The sequence below is a fragment of the Phascolarctos cinereus genome, unplaced genomic scaffold (assembly GCF_003287225.1).
Source record: "Phascolarctos cinereus isolate Bilbo 61053 unplaced genomic scaffold, phaCin_HiC Scaffold_4;HRSCAF=312, whole genome shotgun sequence".
NCBI classification, from domain to species: domain Eukaryota; kingdom Metazoa; phylum Chordata; class Mammalia; order Diprotodontia; family Phascolarctidae; genus Phascolarctos; species Phascolarctos cinereus.
This window is the reverse complement of record NW_027555847.1, coordinates 321,549,286-321,567,813: the sequence shown is the minus strand read 5'-3', so window position 1 is coordinate 321,567,813 and position 18,528 is coordinate 321,549,286. Positions and strand designations below refer to the sequence as shown.

The 18,528-nt window shown below is 40.5% G+C and overlaps 1 protein-coding gene across 3 annotated transcripts in view; it reads right to left on the bottom strand.

Moving 5' to 3' along the window:
- JMY (junction mediating and regulatory protein, p53 cofactor) overlaps positions 1-17,879 on the bottom strand; it is a 107,269-nt gene extending 89,390 nt beyond the window's left edge. For all 3 annotated transcript variants that reach the window (XM_020998380.2, XM_020998379.2, XM_020998381.2), the window contains exon 1: positions 16,243-17,879. In XM_020998380.2, the coding sequence (XP_020854039.1) occupies positions 16,243-17,229 (987 nt within the window). In that variant the 5' untranslated portion in view covers positions 17,230-17,879. The remainder of the gene's footprint in view (positions 1-16,242) is intronic.
- Positions 17,880-18,528: the final 649 nt, after the last annotated feature.

Genomic DNA, 18,528 nt, shown 5'->3' with positions numbered 1-18,528 from the left:
GGCTTTCTTGAAGTGGATCTATTGTTACATATTTTGAATCCTCTCATGTTCTGCTATGCATATGACATACTTTTTCTTTTCTTACTCTGTATTTAAGTTCCAATATCTAATTTTATGATTTTTTTTTCTATTCTGTATTTGTGTTCTGGCGTTTGAGTCTAAAATAAATTTTTTTAAAAATACATCATGAAAAACAATAAAGGAGCCTTGAATGCCAAAAATAAAAGGTAAGAACATAATGAAAATTGGTATGTGTCAATCAGTGATTAATTCAGTTACTTTCAGCAACTGTTAGTGATAACCTAAGCTAATGCAACAATTTTTAGTAAGCACAGTAGCAATATAACAAACTACTCTAAAATGTATAGTGTAAAATACTAAAGACCTGATTTCTTTGTAAATTACAAATGATAAATGTTACTGCATTTTACTTCCTCTGAATCAGATCATTGATTAATGAAGTATCATTTTTATATATGTACATATATGTGTATATATGGATAGATGAATAACTATCTTTAGATAAAGCTAGCTCTGAGGCCGATTTAAAATTTAATCAACAACCTTCCCTGTAATGAGGACTCAAAAAGGCATAAAAGATAGTCCATGCCTTCAGAGTTCTCAGAACAATCTAGAAATACAAGATATATACATTAAAATGTAACAATAAGACAGTATATATGCTAAGAGATTTTATTAAAGTGATAGCATATATGGTAGTATATGTGATATAAATGGTAAACTTAAAAGGACTTTACAGAGGGCAAGAGATTCACAAAAGGCTAAAAGTGGGGACGGGCTTTTATACAAGAGGTGATATTTAAAGTGGGTCATCATGAAGCAAGGCGTCTGATCTGAGACAGTGATAGAGGACAGAAAGGACATTTCTGGAAAGGCAAAAACAACTGTAGCAAAAGCTTGGAATAGAAATGTCCACAAACAATCTCATTATTTTACAAAGCTCTATCATTCACATTTATAACAAACTAATTCATTTTTTTTAGTATCAAAATAATGTCACTGTATTTAACAATTTCAAACCTGATACAACCATCTATATATTAAATGTAAAGCAACTGATAAATCAAAACAACTCTGAGGTGCAACATCACACCTATCAGATTGGACAACACGACAAAACAGGAAAATGATAAATGTTGGAGATGTGTGAAAATTGGAACACTAATGCACTGTTGGTGGAGCTGTGAATGGATCCAACCATTTTGGAGAGCAATTTGGAACTATGCCCAAAGGGCTATAAAAATGTGCATACCTCTTTTTTTTTAATCTTTTTTAGGCAATTGGGGTTAAGTGACTTGCCCAGGGTCACTCAGCTAGTAAGTGTCAAGTGTTTGGTCTGAGGCCGGATTTGACCTCAGGTCCTCCTGACTTCAGGGCGGGTGCTCTATCCACTGGGTCACCTAGCTGCCCCTTTGCATACCTCTTTAATCTAGCAATAGCACTTCTAGGGCTATATCCCAAAGAGATGACAAAAAAATGGGAAAAGGACCCAAATGTACAAAAATATTTATAGCAACTCTTTTTGTGGCAGCCAAGAATTGGAGATTGAGGGGATGCCCATCAACTGGGGAATGGCTGAACAAGCTGTGGTGTATGAGTGTAATGGAATACTACTGTGCTATAAGAAATGATGAACAGGCTGACTTCAGAAAAACCTGGAAAGACTTGTAAGGACTGGTGCTGAGTGAAGTGAGCAGAACCAAGAGAATGTTGTACACAGTAATAGCCACATTGTGCAGATGACTAACTTTGATAGACTTAACCCTTCACAGCAATGGCAAGGATCTCCAAAAGTCTCATGATGGAAAATGCTATCCACATCCAGAGAAAGAACTATGGAGTCTGAATGCAGATGGAAGCATACTACTTGCTTTTTTTTCCTCCTGTTTTGTTTTCTCCATTCTTTTTTTTTTTTGTGAGGCAACTGGGGTTAAGTGACTTGCCCAGGGGCACACAACTAGCACATGTCAAGTGTTTGGTCTGAGACCAGATTTGAACTCAGGTTCTCCTGACTTCAGGACGGGTTCTTTATCCACTGTGCCACCTAGCTTCCCCTGTTTTCTTCTTTCTTGTGGTTCCTCCTATTGGCTCTAATTCTTCCTTACAACATGATTAATGTGAAAATATGTTTAATAGGAATGTATATGTAGAGCCTATATCAGATTGCAGGCCATAGTGGGAAGGGAGGGGGGTAGGAAAGCGTAAGGAAGCGACTGTTGAAAATTAAAAATAAATTAATTTAAAAAAGCAACTGATACATTTACTAGTACTAATTAAGAAAACTAAATATTCCACCTCCAAAAAAAGATGAACCTGCTGCAGTCACCCTTTCTAAACTGATCGCATCACTCAAGAAGTTACCAAATACACAACCAGGCCAGTTGAGCTTTCCCAATTTAAGGAACCTGGGGTACACCTCCAAGGGAAAACATATTTGTATTAGTGGTCTTGAGAAGATAGATAAAATGTTAATAGGAAAAGCTATAAACCTTTATCTTTGACATTTCTAAACTATTAAGATCTTGTGATTTTAGTTGTTAACTGGCAATTTAGGGCAGCTGGATGGCACAGTGGATAGAGTGCTGGACTTAGAGGACCTGAGTTCAAATCTGGCCTCAGACTGTTAACATGACCCTGGGCAAGTCACTGAACCCTGCTTGCCTCAGTTTCCTCATCTATAAAACAAGCTAGAGAAGAAAATGGCAAACCACTCCAGTATCTCTGCCAAGAAAATTCCAAATGGAGTCATGAAGAGCTGGATAGACTCAAACGACTCAACAAAAAGCCTTACCACTAACAAGCTCCCCAAATTCTTGCAAACTGGATTTCATTCCTACTCTCTTTCTCTCTCACAGGTCAATAACAATGTCCTAATTGCCAAATTAAACTGTATTTTACTGAGTTCTCATCTTTTTTGGTCCTTCTGTATCCATGACAATGCCCTACAATCTCCCTTTTAATATTAATTTTAATACTTGACTCTTTGGATTCCAGAACCACGCACTATCTAGGTTCTTCCTGTCACTCTAACTGCACCCTAGGGCTCATTTTGCACCTTCCTACTCCCAAGGCTATGTCTTCAGGCTTCTCTCTTTCAGCAACTCTGTCCCCTACCCATGGGCTTCAAATAATCATCTTGATATCATTCCTCCTACTGGTTCTAATGCTGAATGCCACAAAACTCTATCTCTGGCCCCGATTTCTAGCTCCAGGATCCAGACTCACTTTTCGAATCCCCTTTTGAGCATTCTACCCATGTATCCCACTGATCTCAAGGTTCCTTCCAACTTTAAATCTTTGATCCTTCCTATCAGCAGCACTAGTAATTCATCTATGTCCAAAACAAAATCATTCATCTTGCCCCCATTACCCTATCTCAGTCAATGGCATTACCAGTAAACCCATGCTGGTTCATAATCTCAGAGTAATCTCTGAAAACTATAGTCTAACTGGTTTTTCTCACCTTACATCACATCTCTTCTAAACCCAACCCACATAGAGCAGTTCCAGATCAATCTTCCTAATGTATATATCTACCCATATTACTTAACTGCTCAGACTTTCACTGACTCCTACTGTCTACCAAGCTCCACAGTATGGCATTCAAAGATTTCCAAAATCTGGCCCCATTCTACCTTATATCTCATATACTATTTCCTACTACATTTCAATTCATGTACACTATGCTGTTGCCAACTGGAAATAATCATCCCTGCAACAAAGTCTTCTGCTTTCCTGACTTCCTACCTTTGCTCAATGTTTTCCTCTGACACGTAAGACTGCTGGCAATTTACTTTCATCCCTCCCAAATTAGCACAAAATACCACCTATTCCATGAAACTTTTTTTTCTTAACTTTCCCAAGAAAGAAGTAATCTATCTCACATCAGACCTCACCAGACCCTATATTTTTATGCACTTATTTTAAAAGTTGAATTTTATATATATGTGTATACTTTATCACCCATAAATTTGAATCATCTGTAAACTCCGTATCATCTGTATACTTCCTACAGTGCTTAAAACAAGTGCCCTACAGATGGTAGGGAGGGATTAATAGTATTTGCTGAATGTTGAAAAACATAGATTTCAAAATATTTTCTCTCTCATTTTCTTCTTTATTTGACACAAATGGAAGTTTTCTTTAAACACTAACAGTTTAAAGCAATAAGTAAATAACTATTTATTAGGAGCTTACTATGTGTTAGAAACAGTACTAAGCAATGGGGATGCAAAGAAAGGAAAATCAAAAGAAAAAAACAACAATCTGCCCTCAAGAGACATATATTCTAATGGGGAAGATGACACGCAAGTAACTAGATATATATGTGTGTGTGCACGCGCACGTGTGTGTGTATATATACACACACGTGCATGCGTGCACACACACACACATATACAGAGTAGATCAAAGTAATTTGAAAGAGGAAGGCATTAGCAGCTGTTAAAAGTTTATAGAAGCTGGAATTTGAATTGAGTCTTGAAGGAAGCCAAGAAAAATAAGAGGTAGAGATGAGGGGTCAAAGCATTCCAGGCCTGACAGAAGGGCAGTGCAAAAGATGTATTTGAGAAACTATCAGTAGACTATTGTAGCTAGATCATGGAGCACATGGTTGGAGAGTAAAATGTAAGAAGACTAGAAAGGCATTAAGGGGCTAGGTTATGAAGAGCCTTAAATATTAGAGGACTTCATTTACATCTGAACCTAGAAGCAATAGGGAGCCACTGAAAGCTCACTGAGCAAGAAGTGTGGCATGACCAACAAGATGGAGAACTAGATACTTTCTCTAAACCTCACAAAATCTTTCAAATCCCTTTAAACTAGGAATGCTGTAAGAGATAAAAACCAAACCATTTCAGTTGTCTCTATGATCTAAGAGGTAACAAATCTGTGGCTGGATGGCTCATGTGGCCTGCAAAACTCCCAGAGTGTTGCCCCAACCAATTAAAATGTAATTGAGAAATATTTATTTAATACAACATAGATAATGTTAATTTGAGGGATTTAAAAAAAAGATGAAGCCTGTTTCTATTTGAATTTGACATAACTGGTTTAATAACAAGGTAAACAACCCAACAAAAGAACTGCAGATTAGTTTTAATCCCTAACAACCTTACTTAGCATGAGCCACAAGCTCTGGCAGAATTGTATAAACTAATCCACTCACTAGCTTTAAACAAAGCTCTCTCTGCCCTCCCCAATCTTTCTCCCCTTTCCATGGAAAATCAAAAACCAAGGATTTGCTCACCAAGACTGTAGTATGGTGATGCTGCGTGCTGCTATGTACTGAACCAGAGATTGTTTTGTTGTTGTTTTGTCCTTCTTCTCGAAGACGACCAATGACATCAGAAAGGTGATGTCATGACTTGCAACTCAATTAGATTTATGTGAGGCAGAGCTGTGCAAAGACAGCCAAAGACATGAGGAACCAAAAGAGCTGAGGCAGGACACCAGCATGCATGTGATCCATAAGCCCTGAACAAAGGGACTGGACCCTGATAGAACCAGTTGGTGGGTATAAATTCTTTGATTAGATTTTCTAAGACTGGGCAATTTTAGAAGTAAATGACATAATCAAAGTTACATTCCTCCAGCCCCTCCCGGCAATATTCATTCTCTCTCATTACTATGTTAACCAATCTGAGTTGATTGCCACCCTCAGGAACACCTACTCTTCCAAGGGCATATAAACTGTGAGCCCACTGCCATGAGAGGTCTTTGGCATTCAAGAGTTGTCACTAACCATTACCCAGAAACTATATCTCTTAAACTTTTTAAATGTCACATTAGGAAAAATGTAAAAAAAATTAGAATATACACAAAATACCAACTGTAGTCATGCACAGGTATTACTCTATGGCAATTCATGATTTCAATTTTTTTTGCACAAATTATGCAGCTTTCTGAACTCTTTTTGCAGAGTCCAGCTCTGTATCTGCTAACATCAATTTAAAAGTTCAAAAGAAATGAGGCAGAGGCACAAATGGATAGATTACATAACACTTTAACGTTTGTAAAACATTTTGCATGCATTATCTCAACTAGGTCTCATAATAACCCTATGAGTTAAGTAACACAAGTATTACAGTTATCCTTATTTTACAGATGGGGAAACTGAGGCTCAGAAAGGTTCAGTGATGGTCAGAAATCTACTAAGTATCAGAGGTGGAATTTTAATTTTAGACTTTCTAACTTCATATCTAGGCTCATATCCATTAAAATAAGGTACCAGACACTAAGGTCCTTTCTCAAACTGAATGCTATGCATTCAAACTCTATCTACTGCACAACTGAGAGCACAACTCCAATGGGATGGCCAACTTGTTAGAATGCCAAACATATGTTTGCCTAAAAGACTATTTTATAGAGAATTCAAAGAAGGTAAATGCTCACGTGGAGATCAGAGGAAGTTATACAAGGACACTTTCAAGGTCTCTCTGAAGAATTTAGGATCAGCTGTGAAACACAGGAGACACTGGCACAGGACCAACTAACATGGTGTGCCCACAACAAAGAATGTGCTGTGCTCTCAGAGCAAAGTGGAATTATAGTAGATCAAAAGAAACGTGAGATTTGCAAATTTAGAGCCATCTCTACTCTAACTGTTCATATGGACGATTTGTGCCTGTCCTGTGGTAGAGCTTCTGGACTCATATTGGTCTGATCAGCCACAGATGGACACAATGTACCTTGATCCCAACATAGTCATGTTATTTTGGTCCTCTTCTAGAACAAAGGACAACAACCATATCCACACTAAGGGAATGCCTCTAAGGATTAATAAAGAGTTTCAGATCTCGTCATCATCAACCTAGCTAGCATTTATTTATATAGCACCTTAAGGTTTTTAAGTGCTTTACAAGTATTTTCTCATTGTATCCTTATAATAACCCCTGGGAGGTAGAGGCTATTATTATCTCCATTTTACAGTAAGGAAACTAAGGCAGACAGAGGGTAAATGACTTACTGTGGGTCACAGAGATACTAAGTGTCTGAGGCTGAATGAGTTTGAAGTCAGATCTTCCTGACTCATGTTCAGCATGCTATCCAGCATGCCTTCCAAGGAGATCATGGAGGCAACACAGTTACAGATGATGGAGTATAGTGAAGATGTAAATAATGGAAGTTGTGTATGGAATGTTGAGCTAGTTTGTTAGAGGGGATGTCAAGTTATAATAAAAATAAAGAATAAGTCTGAGGTGAAGATGACAAAGTCAGGTACCCAACACCTAAAAAAAGAAGACAAAGGGATCCAGTAAGCAATTAGAAGGGCTGATTTAAGGAGACTGAAACTCAAAGGTGGAAAGACTGAAGGGTTGGGTGCAGCAAGGGTGATAGCAGTAACAGGTGTGTCTGAAAGTAGCTGTGGGAAACAAGGGGTTTCTGACTTTTCCTGGACTAGAATGTCAGGGGTATGAAAGAAGCTACAAACAGTACTTGAGAGGCTGATCAGGAATAACTAACAGTTCTGTATCACAGACTACTTTTAATCTCACATTCAAAAAACTCTAGGTTGTTTCTCCATAATATTGATGTGTGCTAGGGGAATAGTCATAAAACACATAATTTAGGAATTACAATAACTAGATTCATATGATTTAGAGCAAGGAAGGACCTGAGGAAACTAAAGCCCTGAAAAAGCCCAAGGTCATTCACATAGATACCAAATAGCAAAGTCAGAATATAAAGACAGACAGTATCTTACTGTTAATGTTTCTTTCTACTACACAAAACTACTTAATATGAACTAATTTTAATATGACCCTAAACAAACAACTTAATGACAAGTTATTCCAATATGTTATTTTATCTCCAACCCCTCCTTGCCACAAGCACAGATGCCAAAGTTAGAAATTATTTTTTAAAATTAATTTACACAATCGTTCTCTGCCATTTTGGCCCAAGTGAAAATAGGCTATCCAATTTTAAACAAAAGTCACCAAAAAACCCCAACACAAGGAATTCTCCTTAATGATTTTATCCAGATTTTAAAGAGGAAAGCCATAATTGTACATATAATCAAATCCCCCAAACAGTGATTGAGAGAATAAATTTCAAGCCATTACAGGTAACAAACTGTCTCCAATTCTCACCCCTAAATTCACCAAATACACAAATATGGAGCTGACTATCTTTTCCAGTCCCTTCAGACACTGGCTTGAAACAGCTGATAGCTAGGCTCCAAGGAGTAAATTATACAGTATGGACCAGGAATAAGAAAATCCAGGTTCTAGGTATTGGCTTTGCTACTAATTCACTGTATGACCTTCAGCAAGTCTAAATTTTACTTCCCTGATTCATGGTTTCCTTATCTATAGGATGAGAGTTGGATGGATGATACTGAAAATCTCTCTTTTCAAGCTCTAAAATTACCTTTTCTTTTTAGGTTCCTAAATCCATGGGACTGAAGCAAACGGTACATATGTCCCAGCCATATTTTGCCTTAAACGCGTGTTTGCCACTGAATAAAAACAGCAGAAGCCATCACAGACTGTGAAATCAGTCTCTTAGATGCAGGAAAACTGGAAAATATAAATAAATGAGAAATGCAACCATAGAACCTAATCCCCACAAAAAGAAATTAAAAGACCTTAGTTTAAATTTTGGCTACAACCAGTGAGTTCAAAATATGCAGTAGAATATGGTTAAGAAATACACATGCCACTGCTACTGAAGTTTTAAAAAACTGTTCAAAAATGAGTGCTCTTCTAAAAAGATTTCTCTATAATTGCTTGTTTATATAAAGGCTATTTGTTCTCAAGGAGTTTTCAAACTTAAATAATATTGCTACTTTAAAACCAGGCTTTCCCCTCCTTTTCAATGTTCTCTTCTTTCTTATTCCCTATACTAGTTGCTTCTCAAACTTTTTTTTAACAGAGCAACTACAGATGCCCCAGTCTATAGTATCCCCATACATAAGGGAAGAAAGGGGAAGAGGCAGATAGAGAGATAGATAATTTCTTATTTTTTCTCCTTCAAGCCATGGAAAGGAAAGGCTAACCAGTGATAAATAAGCTTTTGGCAAAGTATCTGAAATAGAGAGATAAGTGAGTAGAAAAAGAGAATTTGGTATTAGTAGCTAATAAGGGAGAAAGGGTAGCATCAGAATGATGAAATAAACAAGACAGAAAAAAAGTATCAGATTTCCAGATGATTAGAACACACACCAGTTCTGATTGCTTCTCTAAAATGAGTTGGAATATTTTAAAACGATAATTTTAATACACTTTTACAACTTTCAGATCAACTCACTTAGCTTTGCCAATCATGTGCCCTAAGAAACAAAATGTTTCAAGCAATGACAAGTTTAATAATTCACAGAAATACTAAATATTGTAAAATACTGAAAAGTGAGTATAAAGTTTGTTTTTTCCACCAAGGAACAATAGGAAATTTTCATTTTAATAATTCCTATAAGAAAGAAACTTGGATTCTGATACAGTTTTATGCCCCAATTAGATAGGCAGGGATTCAAATTAGCCTTCCAGTAATTCCAATGATCTCTGATAGGAGGCAACCGTTATTTAAAGTTAAAAACAAAACAAAACAAAAACAAAACACAATCAATCACTTGTGACCTATATTGCCCAGGAAAAGGACTCTTATTAACACCTTTCAAGCTGTCAAGGGGTATACTAGACAAAGGTGTGCTGATTCTCATTCTTAAAAAGACAAACAAACAGCAAAAGTTACTAGAATTGTAAGGAAGACAATAAAGACACCAGAGAATGACCTGGAAAGAAAGGTAAAAAAGGAAAAAAGAAAAAAAGGTGTTTGAAGAACTTCAGTAGCCAAAAATTCTAAGTAAACTATGCCCAAAGGGCAATAAAAATGTACATTCCCTTTGACCCAGCAATACCACTTCTAGGCCTATATCCCAAAGAGATCATAAAAATGGGAAAAGGACCCACAGGTACAAAAATATTTACAGCAGCTCTTTCTGTGGTGGCCAAGAATTGGAAATTGAGAGGATGCCCATCAACTGGGGAATGGCTGAACAAGTTGTGGTATATGAATGTAATGGAAAGACTTGTATGGACTGATGTTGAGTAAAGCCAGCAGAGCCAGGAGAACGTTGTACGCAGTAACAGTAAGAGTAAGAGGCTAAATCAATTCTGAACACAATCATTAGAGAAAATCTATCCTCTAATGATAAATCCAAAATGAAATTTAGGCTTCTTTGTTCCAACAATAAAGAAACATGCCCTAGTCAAATAAGATAATATTGGTGAAGCGTTTAGCACATCGCCTAGCACAGAGTAGGCAGTATCTGGTACACAGCAGCCTGGCTCCCTTCCTATTTTACCCCATCTTTGTGTAGTACTCAGGACCAGAGGACAAAAGTCTTAACTCTCTTGCTTCACCTTTTGCTCTAATCAGGCATTTCAATTTTTGAGTTTTACCAAAAAGTTAACATAGCATTTATTCATTTTCTTTTCAGTTATTTGAATAACAACCTCAAATGTGTTAAATAGATGTAAGACTGGAGAAGTGGTTTTGTACACAAATGATTATTTTAATTAGTTACCAAGCCAGAGGAAAACACTTCTGTATAGTACAAACAGCATTGGTTTTTAGAGTCAAAAGACCTGGGTTTCTCAATCCAGGTTCTGTCACTAACACACTGTGTGACTTTAAAAGTCCCCACAGTCCATGCCCAAAACATCAGTTTCAATTAAGTGTTTTAATAATTGATTTTAGGTACCATTTTTTTTCAAATATTTATTCAACATCTAGCATGGTACATAAGCATTTCCATTTGGAAAAAACCCTCAGACAGGATTCAAGGCTTTCCCTATAATGCCCATTCTTAGTTTAAATGCAATTTAATTACTGGAAGATATTACAAATTAATCAACTAATATAAAACCTATTATTCTCAATTGGTTATACCTTGTTAATTGCTACCAAGGCATAGAATCATAGATTTAGAGTTGGAAGAGAGGTTTATCAGATCATCTAGCCCAACCCTTGATGGAAGAAATGAGGTCCAGAGAAGTTAAGTGACTTCACCAATCACTAAGTTCACCAAAGGTAACTAACTGGAAGCAGTGCCAGGTACATTGATTCTAAATTTGATGCTCTTTACACTCTACTACAACATCATTCTTTGGAGCAGTGAAGCTGAAGTTTCTTTCCATCTGAATTTTATAAACTCAAAATAGAATATAACAATTGTTTTATTAAGTCAAATACATAAATTGAGCAAACCTCCTAAGTATACATTTGAGGCACCGGGGATACAAAAAGCCTCCCCTTCCCCCCCTCCCCCGGAAGCTAACAATGTACTGGGGACGAAGGAAGGGGAACAAGCATTTTATGAAGCAGCTACTATGTGCCAGACATTGCACTAAGTGCAAACAAATATTCTTCCATTTGGGGCATCTAGGTGGCGCAGTGGATAGAGCACCGGCCCTAAAGTCAGGAGGACCTGACTTCAAATCCAGCCTCAGACCAAACACCTGACACTTACTAGCTGTGTGACCTTGGGCAAGTCACTTAAGCCCAACTGCCTAAAAATTTTTTTTAAAAAGTCAAATATTGTCCCATTTAGTCTTTCAGATCAACTCTGGAAGGTAGATGTTATTATTTATATTTGAGGAAACTAAGGCCAACAAAGATTAAGTGATATGGCTAGGAAGCGAATGGGGTGGGATTAGAACTCAGGTCTTCCTGGCTCTAGGCTCACTGTTCTGTTAACTGCAGCAGCTACCTGCTGAGGTACAGAATACCTCATATCTTACATATGAGGACACGAGGAGGTTATGGTCACAAAATTAATTACCGGTACAACCAATGGTGGAAGTCATAGTCTCCTGACTCCGAAGTGATTATTCATATTACAAAAGGATTCTCAAGTTTCCACTGAATAGTTCTGCATAAAGAGAAAATGCTCATACCATTTCTAGAATGGTGCAAAAAATATTTTAAAGTATTTATAACTTAATAGCTACTTAATTTATTAATATCAAAGTACTCACAGGATTGTCTTGTCCTATTCAGAAAACTTACAGAGAAAAGGGTTACAAAACAATGGAAAGACCACTGGTCTTGAGTTTACAATTTAGTTGTACAGACTATTCTATTTTAAAAACTTCAACTATTTTACTGAACATTTTAAACAATAATAGGTGTGGTCTCCAAACAACAATACTTAAATGGATGGGAAAATTGAACACTGCAAGGACAAAGACCAGAAAATACCTAAATGAGGGACAACTCTTTGAAGTGGAAATAGCACTGAACTTGAGAATCAGACTCGGGTTCTAGTCCCAGTCTAAGATACTTTGTAGTAGTTGAGTAACCTTTTACAAGTGATAGCACCTTTTGGGGAACTGTGGTTTCCTTATCTATAAAATGGAGATAAGAACACTTACACTAATACAACTCAAAGGTGTGAGAAGAGCACTTTGTAAACCTTAAAAGTGCTATAAAATTGTGAGTTCTTACTACTCATTCAGAATAGGAATAGGGAATGGATCTGTGATTTTAGTGGTATAGGAATGAGGAACCTTACTCCACCAATCTAGGCTGGCTTATCTCTGCAATTTAGTCTCAGAATTTCAGCACAAAGTAGGTTGTTATTTTCCCAGGTGTCACACAGCCAGCCAATAAGGGCAGAGGTGGAACTTGAACCCAGGTAGTCACTCCTGGTTTCCAAGCCAACTCTCTAGCAGTTCTCACACTGCCTCAAGGATAATTAAGCTTGATTAAAATTATAGTGGTACAGTGGGAAGAGCACTGGCTCTAGAGTCTAAAGACGTTGGGTCCAAATTTCCAGTGATAATTACTACCTGGTGTGGCCATAGGCCACACTTAACCTTCCTGGACCTTAGTTTCCTCATCTATAAAATGAGGGGGTTCGGTTAAGATGGCCTCTGAAGTTCCTTTCCAGTTCTAGATCTGTGATCCTATGACCTAACAGGGAAGGAGGGAGGGAGGGAGGGAAGGAAGGAAGGAAGGAAGGAAGGAAGGAAGGAAGGAAGGAAGGAAGGAAGGAAGGAAGGAAGGAAGGAAGGAAGGAAAACCATAGCTAATAACTACATTTGTACCTTTGTTTACCTGGTACATATCTAAGGACAATATTTGATTTACCACGCTTGGTTTTAAAACCAAGAGTAAATTCATCAAATGTGAATCAAATAGAAGATTGAGAATAAAAGGTTCCACTGAAACAAGCTATTATGGGCTCAAAGAATTGAAAGACTGCATGACTTCTCTGGCAGTTGAACATTTTCAGTTAAAACTAATAATGAAACAGCTAACTATGTGTTTTGCCATTAAATATTAAACAATTTTTAAAAGTATTACTTATATAATTAATGTCCAGCAAATTTATAAATTTATACTTCCTATTACTTAGACTTTGTTTTACACAGCATCAAAAACCCTGAAAGGATCTCAAAACATAAAAAACTAGATATCTTCATAAAGAAAAATAAATAGATAAAATTTGAGTCAGCATACAAATCCCATTCTGAAAATGCACTGACTTTATTTTTGGATTTCACCTTTCCTTCAAAGAACTAAAGTAAACCCATACTTACATTTTTCAACTGTCCCCATCTATGTAGGACAACCTTCATTTCTGACCCAAATTTATTTCCTACAAAAATTTAACATTCTCATTTGTCTTAAGGAACATTAACAGCTTATATAGCCAAGCTACATCATTTAAATAGAAATTAAATATTATTAAGACAAATATTAGGAAAAAAGTAGTTGGTAAAATATTGATGTGAGTTAAAGGAAAAACAAGTTATGTCAGTCCTATGGCATTAAAAAAACAACATCCCAAACTTGTAGGTACAACTACCACATCAACACTAATCAAAAAAAAAAAGGCAGAGAAAGAGACCAAATAGCAAGAGGATAACAAAAAAATGAAGGCATTGAGTCTCACCATAAACAAACTGGGCCTGCCTGTGATCCAGCACAAAATTCAGCATATTGCCTGTCTGTTTTAGACCCAATCCAAAGGGATTCAGCTACCAAAAAAAGAGTGCCTTATAATTCTGACTCACCTATAATAATAGAGGTAGATGCAAGCAGTTTTGTGGAACTGCTCCACTCAGACCTAAGCAATGTTGTAAACACAAAGATGAATGAGAAAATTTTCTAAAGATTTTTTAACTCTAACAAAGATTTTAAAAGTACATTATGCAGAGATGAGTCTCATCTGACTTAATATAAAGATTAGGTAGTATATCTATAATAATCAAATAAAGTAATCTCTAGGAAGAGCAAAGCACAATAAAATTCAAAGGTGTTATTTTTTTATTCAAGCTGTATGGTACTAATGCTAAAATGAATTTGGGTAAACTTCAAAGATTTAAAGGGTACAAATTCTTTTGAGCATTTACCTTAACTTTTCATTAGAAGAAACGATGAATTCATAATTTAAAATCGTTTAATTCAAAGTTCTATTTGATGTGTAAGCTCACAAAAGAGCTAGATGTTAAATTACTTTCATACCCTACAGTCTAGAACATACGTTCATTAAGACTTTCTCCCCATTTATTTCTAACATTTACTATTAGTATGGCACAAAATATTTCAAAAATCTAGACCAAAATTCCCAAACTTAAAAAAAGTCTACACTAAATTTGAATACACTGTCCTTTCTTAGTGACCTATTATCTCTTCAAAACTGAAGAGCTCAACAACCTGAAAGAGAATGGTTGAAATTTGAGTCCCAACCAACCTCTAAAAAAGATTAAAGTTCCTGAGGTTTGTAAAACCTTTTAAATACATAATAAATGTATTAAATATCATCCATTGCTTCTTTTACATATAGTCAAATTATCTGGTATGATATGTAGACGTTTACCTAAACTAATACACAATTGATAAAAAATGAAAATGGATACGTGGTGTGGTCAACCTTGTAGAACACCCTTATAGTCATAAGGGTGGAAAGAAGTCCTGATATCAGGAAATTACTAGTGGATAAAGTCAGAAATACAGATTGTATTCTACAGGGTCTGATAGATCTGTCACAGCCTCAACCACCAAGGCCAGCCCTCTGTACCATCACCTGTGGTACAATCTAAACTCTTTGGAGATTGTTTTAGCACAACGGCCTAAATGAGATTCACTGAGGCAAGGGAGGTCAATGCCCATCTCCCACCTGTGTGCCTTTAAAAAGTCTGCCTCCCAGGCCATGAATGCTCTACCTACAGAATCTCCTAGCTCCCTTCATGGCTCAGCCCTAGTACCAGATCCTTTAAGACACCAACTCTTCCAGTTAATGAACCTCTCCTTACCACTGCATATTTATTTTTTGTGTATATGTACTTACATAATCATTAACTGAAACTTGAACATATTGTGCCCTCCTCAAGAGAGGTAACCTCCTAGAGGAGTGTCTCATTTTTTGCATTTGTATTGCTAGGGATGGCACAGGACCTCCTCAAAGGTAGATGCTTAACTACTGATTAACTGATTAAATGAGTTGAACTAGGTAGGTTACACAGCTAGAAAGTGTCAGAAGTGGGACTAGAACCTAAGTCCCTTGACTTCCAGACCAGTACTTTAACACAACATATTAAAGGATCCCGATTATACAGAAATTGTCAAGTAAACCAATGACTTAGGGAAGTCGCTTCAAAAAGCCAGGAGAACCAGGTTTTATAGATTGGCAAACCTTTAGGATGACAGAGTTGAGAGGTGGAAAGCAACTTCGATATCATTTTACCAATAAGGAAACGGAGGCCCAGAGAAGTTAAGTGACTTGCCATAAGTCAAAAACTCAGTCCCTCTGACTCCAAAGCCAGCCATTGAGGACCTTCGTGGCTTCAACACTGGGACCAGAATTCTGTAAGGTATCAAGGCTCAGTGAAGACAGATCTGGGCTCTAAGCTCCACCCCCTCCCACCCCCCACCCCCAAACACTGAGTGTCTGACCCTGAGCAAGCCGTTAAATCTCTGGAAGCCTCAGTTTCCTCATCCCTAAAATGGGGGAGTATCAACAGCACCCACCTAAAAGGGTCACTGGGAGAAGAAAATGAGATCATTTATAAGAAGCATTTTGTAAACTCCTACATAAACGTCAGTTCTTATTTATAGGTATTCAGACAAAAACTTCTTAAACTTTCCTTTCAGATCCACCTTCCCCCTTAGACACACATATGTAACACTCCAATCTTTCAGGCTTTAGGCAACAAAGTGAGGGGCGGGCCGGTTCCCAAGTCCCCTCTCTCGCCCAGGGCTCGGTCTCACCTCCTGGATGCGCCTCCGGGCCCGCTGCAGCACCTCCTCGTAGCCCTTCTGCCGCAGCTCGCTGAGGCTCTCGTAATACTCCTCCGGGTCGTCCGTCTCGGTGAAAAGAACCTGGGAGAGGATTTTCCAGCCGCAGGTGTCCAGAGCGTGGCCCAGGTAGACCTGGAGCTGGTAGCAGAGGCTGTCCACCTCCTGCTCGGACATCTCCGGGGCTCCCCCAAACAGCACGGTCCACATGCCCGAGGGCTCTTCGGGGAAAAGGGGCAGGCAGGGCTCCAGCTGCGAGTTCACGGAGCACAGCTGCTGGTGCACTGCGCGCAGGTCCTGGAAGGAAAAGAGCCCGGCCCAGCTGCACTCCTCGGGGGGCGAGTCCAGCTCGGCGGGCGGCTCGGGCGCCTCGGGCAGCTCCAGGAGCGTCGGCGCCGCCTCGTCCTCCTTCACCAGCTCCAGCACCTCGATCTCTTCAGCGGCCGCGCCGGCCGTGCTCACCACCCGCACCGACGACGGGCCGGCCGCTTCCGCCGGGACCGGCTCCCGCTTCCCCGGAGCTTTCCTGCCCGGGCTGGCCTGGGCCCGCGCCGGGTCCCCCGCTTTGGCCGCGGGCCCTCGGAGCGAGGCGTCCCCCCGCGGGTGCGCGCTCCGCGCCGCGCCGCCCTCCGCCCAGGCCGGGCTCCGGCGCAGGCTGGGGCTCCTCCGGCCGGCGGCCGGCTCCCCACGGCCTCGCGAGACCGGGCTGTTGCCGGCGCTCCGGGGGCCCGGGCTGTCCGGCGGGGGCCCGGCCTCGGTGGCCCCTAAGGCGGCCGCCGGCTCCCGGGAGCCGCTCCTCTGCCTCTGGGCCGTGCGATTGTGACAGGTTATGGCAAACTTGCCCTCGATCTCGTTCCAGGCCACGATGAAGACGAACTTGTGCTTCTCCCGCTCCTCGAAGACGTGCGGCCGAACGGCCACCCAGTCCGACTCCAGCGTCTCCTCCAGCGCGAACGACATGGCTGGGTCTCCCCCTCGGCGCGGCGGAGCCGGAGCCCCCGGCTGCTCCCTTCTCCCCTCCCCCGCCCTGCTCCGAAAAACTCACCGGCCCCGGCCGCCCCTCTCACCGGCCACCATCAGCCATCTTCGAGCGGGAGGAGGACTGGAGGAGCGAGACCGGCTCGCGCTTGCGCTCGGTCTCGCGCACAGGCGCTCGAGGCCCCGGGGTCGGCCGTGCTCTTTGTGGCGCGCGAGGCGGCGGCGGCGGTTGCTCGGCTCCGGCCGCCGGGAAAGACAATACACGTCGCCCGAGCAGGTAGTTCACATGGTCACGTGTGATGGGATCTGTTTACAAGCGCCAGCGCTGCGGCAACTCGCTCCTCTCCGGCCGCCGCCGCCGCCCCCCGCTCTGCTTCTCGCTGCTCCTTTCCCGTCAGAGGGACCGAGGCCCCCACGTACGTCCCGACGCCTCACAAGCAGGGGAGAAAGGCTGTAAGCGAATGCAGTCCGAGGATCAGTCGGGTCGGATCGCTCTGTCAGCCTCGATCGCCAAGGCCAGCCCCCTCCCACCCTAGCTAGAGCCGGAGGCGTCTCTCTAAACTCTCCGCCTCAGCACCATCACCGCAACAATGTTACCATTCTGCTGCTGACGTCGTCCGGCTCCACGAGGGACGTAAACACGGACACGTGCGGCACGCTGGTGACGCGGCGGCGGCGGCGGCGCGCGCAGGCCTGGGCCCGCCTACCTTCCTCCCCGCCCCCATCCTTGGGCTCCCGCATCCTCATCCCAGTGCTCACTTCTTTCTGCAGTTTGCAGTGGTGCGGACTGGGAGGACCCGGGGAGGAACGGCTGCTCTGTGCTCACCTGGGACGGGGATGGAAGGCGAGGAGGGTGGTGGGATTAAGGGGTGGGGTAGCTGTTCACTTCTGGGGCAGGTGACTCCTGAACTCTAGGGAGACCTGAACAAAATAGGGGAATAAGGTGCTGTGATTGCCACTCTCAGAAATCGAGGTTCAGATTGTACCTGGGAGAAGCTAAGATGTGAACTATCCCCGGGGCTCTTCAAGTCACCCTTTCTGTGGTGCACATTTGAGAGCCAGAGTGGTCATTTAGAGGACAACTTAGTGTCCAGAAGAATCCTTGTCGCTGAAGACGAAGAAACACAAAACATTAATGAAATCAGTTGCATTTGGGAAAGAATTCTCGATCTTTTTTTGTGTCGTGACAGTTTTCTGAAGTCTATGGATCCCTTCTCAGAGTAATGTTTTTAAGCGCATAAAATAAAATACATCAGATTACAAAGGAAACTACTTTGAAAT